Source organism: Terrapene carolina, unplaced genomic scaffold (genome assembly GCF_002925995.2).
Source record: "Terrapene carolina triunguis isolate 2854851 unplaced genomic scaffold, T_m_triunguis-2.0 Scaffold105, whole genome shotgun sequence".
Taxonomy (NCBI): Eukaryota; Metazoa; Chordata; order Testudines; family Emydidae; genus Terrapene; species Terrapene triunguis.
Genome location: NW_020664456.1, coordinates 421,848 through 423,068, shown reverse-complemented (window position 1 = coordinate 423,068; position 1,221 = coordinate 421,848). Strand labels below are relative to the sequence as shown.

General features: G+C 64.0%; 1 protein-coding gene across 1 annotated transcript in view; it reads right to left on the bottom strand.

Moving 5' to 3' along the window:
• The window catches only part of LOC113406569 (doublesex- and mab-3-related transcription factor A2-like), a 2,352-nt gene extending 1,516 nt beyond the window's left edge, over positions 1-836 (bottom strand). Inside the window, exon 1 of the mRNA XM_026651891.1 lies at positions 362-836. Coding sequence (XP_026507676.1) covers positions 362-836 — 475 coding nt within the window. The remainder of the gene's footprint in view (positions 1-361) is intronic.
• Positions 837-1,221: the final 385 nt, after the last annotated feature.

Below are 1,221 nucleotides of genomic sequence, written 5' to 3'. Positions count from 1 at the left end.
GATAGAGGGGGTGTATGGGGATAGACAGATGGGGTGGCTGGGGATGGATAGTTGGGGTGTATGGAGAGAGAGGGAGCCATAGATAGTACAGTATAGGGACAGACAGATGGGATGTATCTAGATGGATAGACAGGTGGGGTATATGGGGATGGGGTGTATGAAGATAGATTAGATGCTGTTTATGGGGATGGATGATGGATACCTAGAGGGGGTGTATGGGGAGGGATAAATGGGTGGATGACAGCGTGTATGGGGATAGACAGATGGGGTGTAGGGGGGATGGATGGGGTGTACGGGGGTAGGTAGATAGTCCCTGTAGCAGCCCCTGCTTAGCTGTCCTGGAGGGGGGTCGCTCCCTTACCCGAGCCCCCAGCGCCTCCCTCGCCGCTGGCCCCGCTGCAGACGGAGCCGAAGACCTCGTAGGCTGGCCGGGGCGGGATGATGCCGTTGGCCGCGGCCAGGGCCAGCCCCTCGGCGGTGCCGTAGAGCAGCTGGAGCTCGCGGGCCTCGTTCTCCTCCTGCGCCTGCTGGCGGCGCAGCGCCACCTGCGCGGCCATGACGCGCTGGCGCTCGGCGATCAGGGTGCACTTGGCGCACATGCAGTCCTTCCAGCGGCAGTAGCGCTTGTGGCCCTTCAGCGCCGACACCACGCCGTGGTTCCGGCACCGGGCGCACTTGGGCGTGCGCGGGTACTTCTCGGCCGCCCGCAGCAGCAGCGGGGGGCCCCGCAGGAGGCTGCCGGCCACGGTCACCGGCAAGCTCGCGGCCGCGGCGGCCGCGGCGGCCGCCACCGAGCTGGGGGGCACCGGAGGGGGCGCAGAGGGGACGCTGGGCATTTCCGATCTCAGCTCCATCCTGGCCACGGGCTGCCCCGAACGGCAGGGGAAGAACCCAGAAACAAGCAGAGTGGCCCCTCAGAGGGAATCCCTTCAATACCCACCGAGACCTGGGCGCTATGAACCCCCGGATCTCTCCAATAAACCCCCAGAAGCGGGCCCTATAAACACCCGGATCCTTGTAAAACCCGCCTAGACGCCGGCACGATAAACACCCGGATCTCTAGTCAAAGCGGGTATCTAAGTCCCCCTCGCGCCCCAGCCTTGTCGGGGGTGAAATGCCGTTCAAACACACACACACACACACACACACTTTCTCCCGTCCAGTCCCTCAAGAGCAAACTGCGGTCCTTGGAGAAACCGGCTTCTCGCTGCGGAGAGGGAG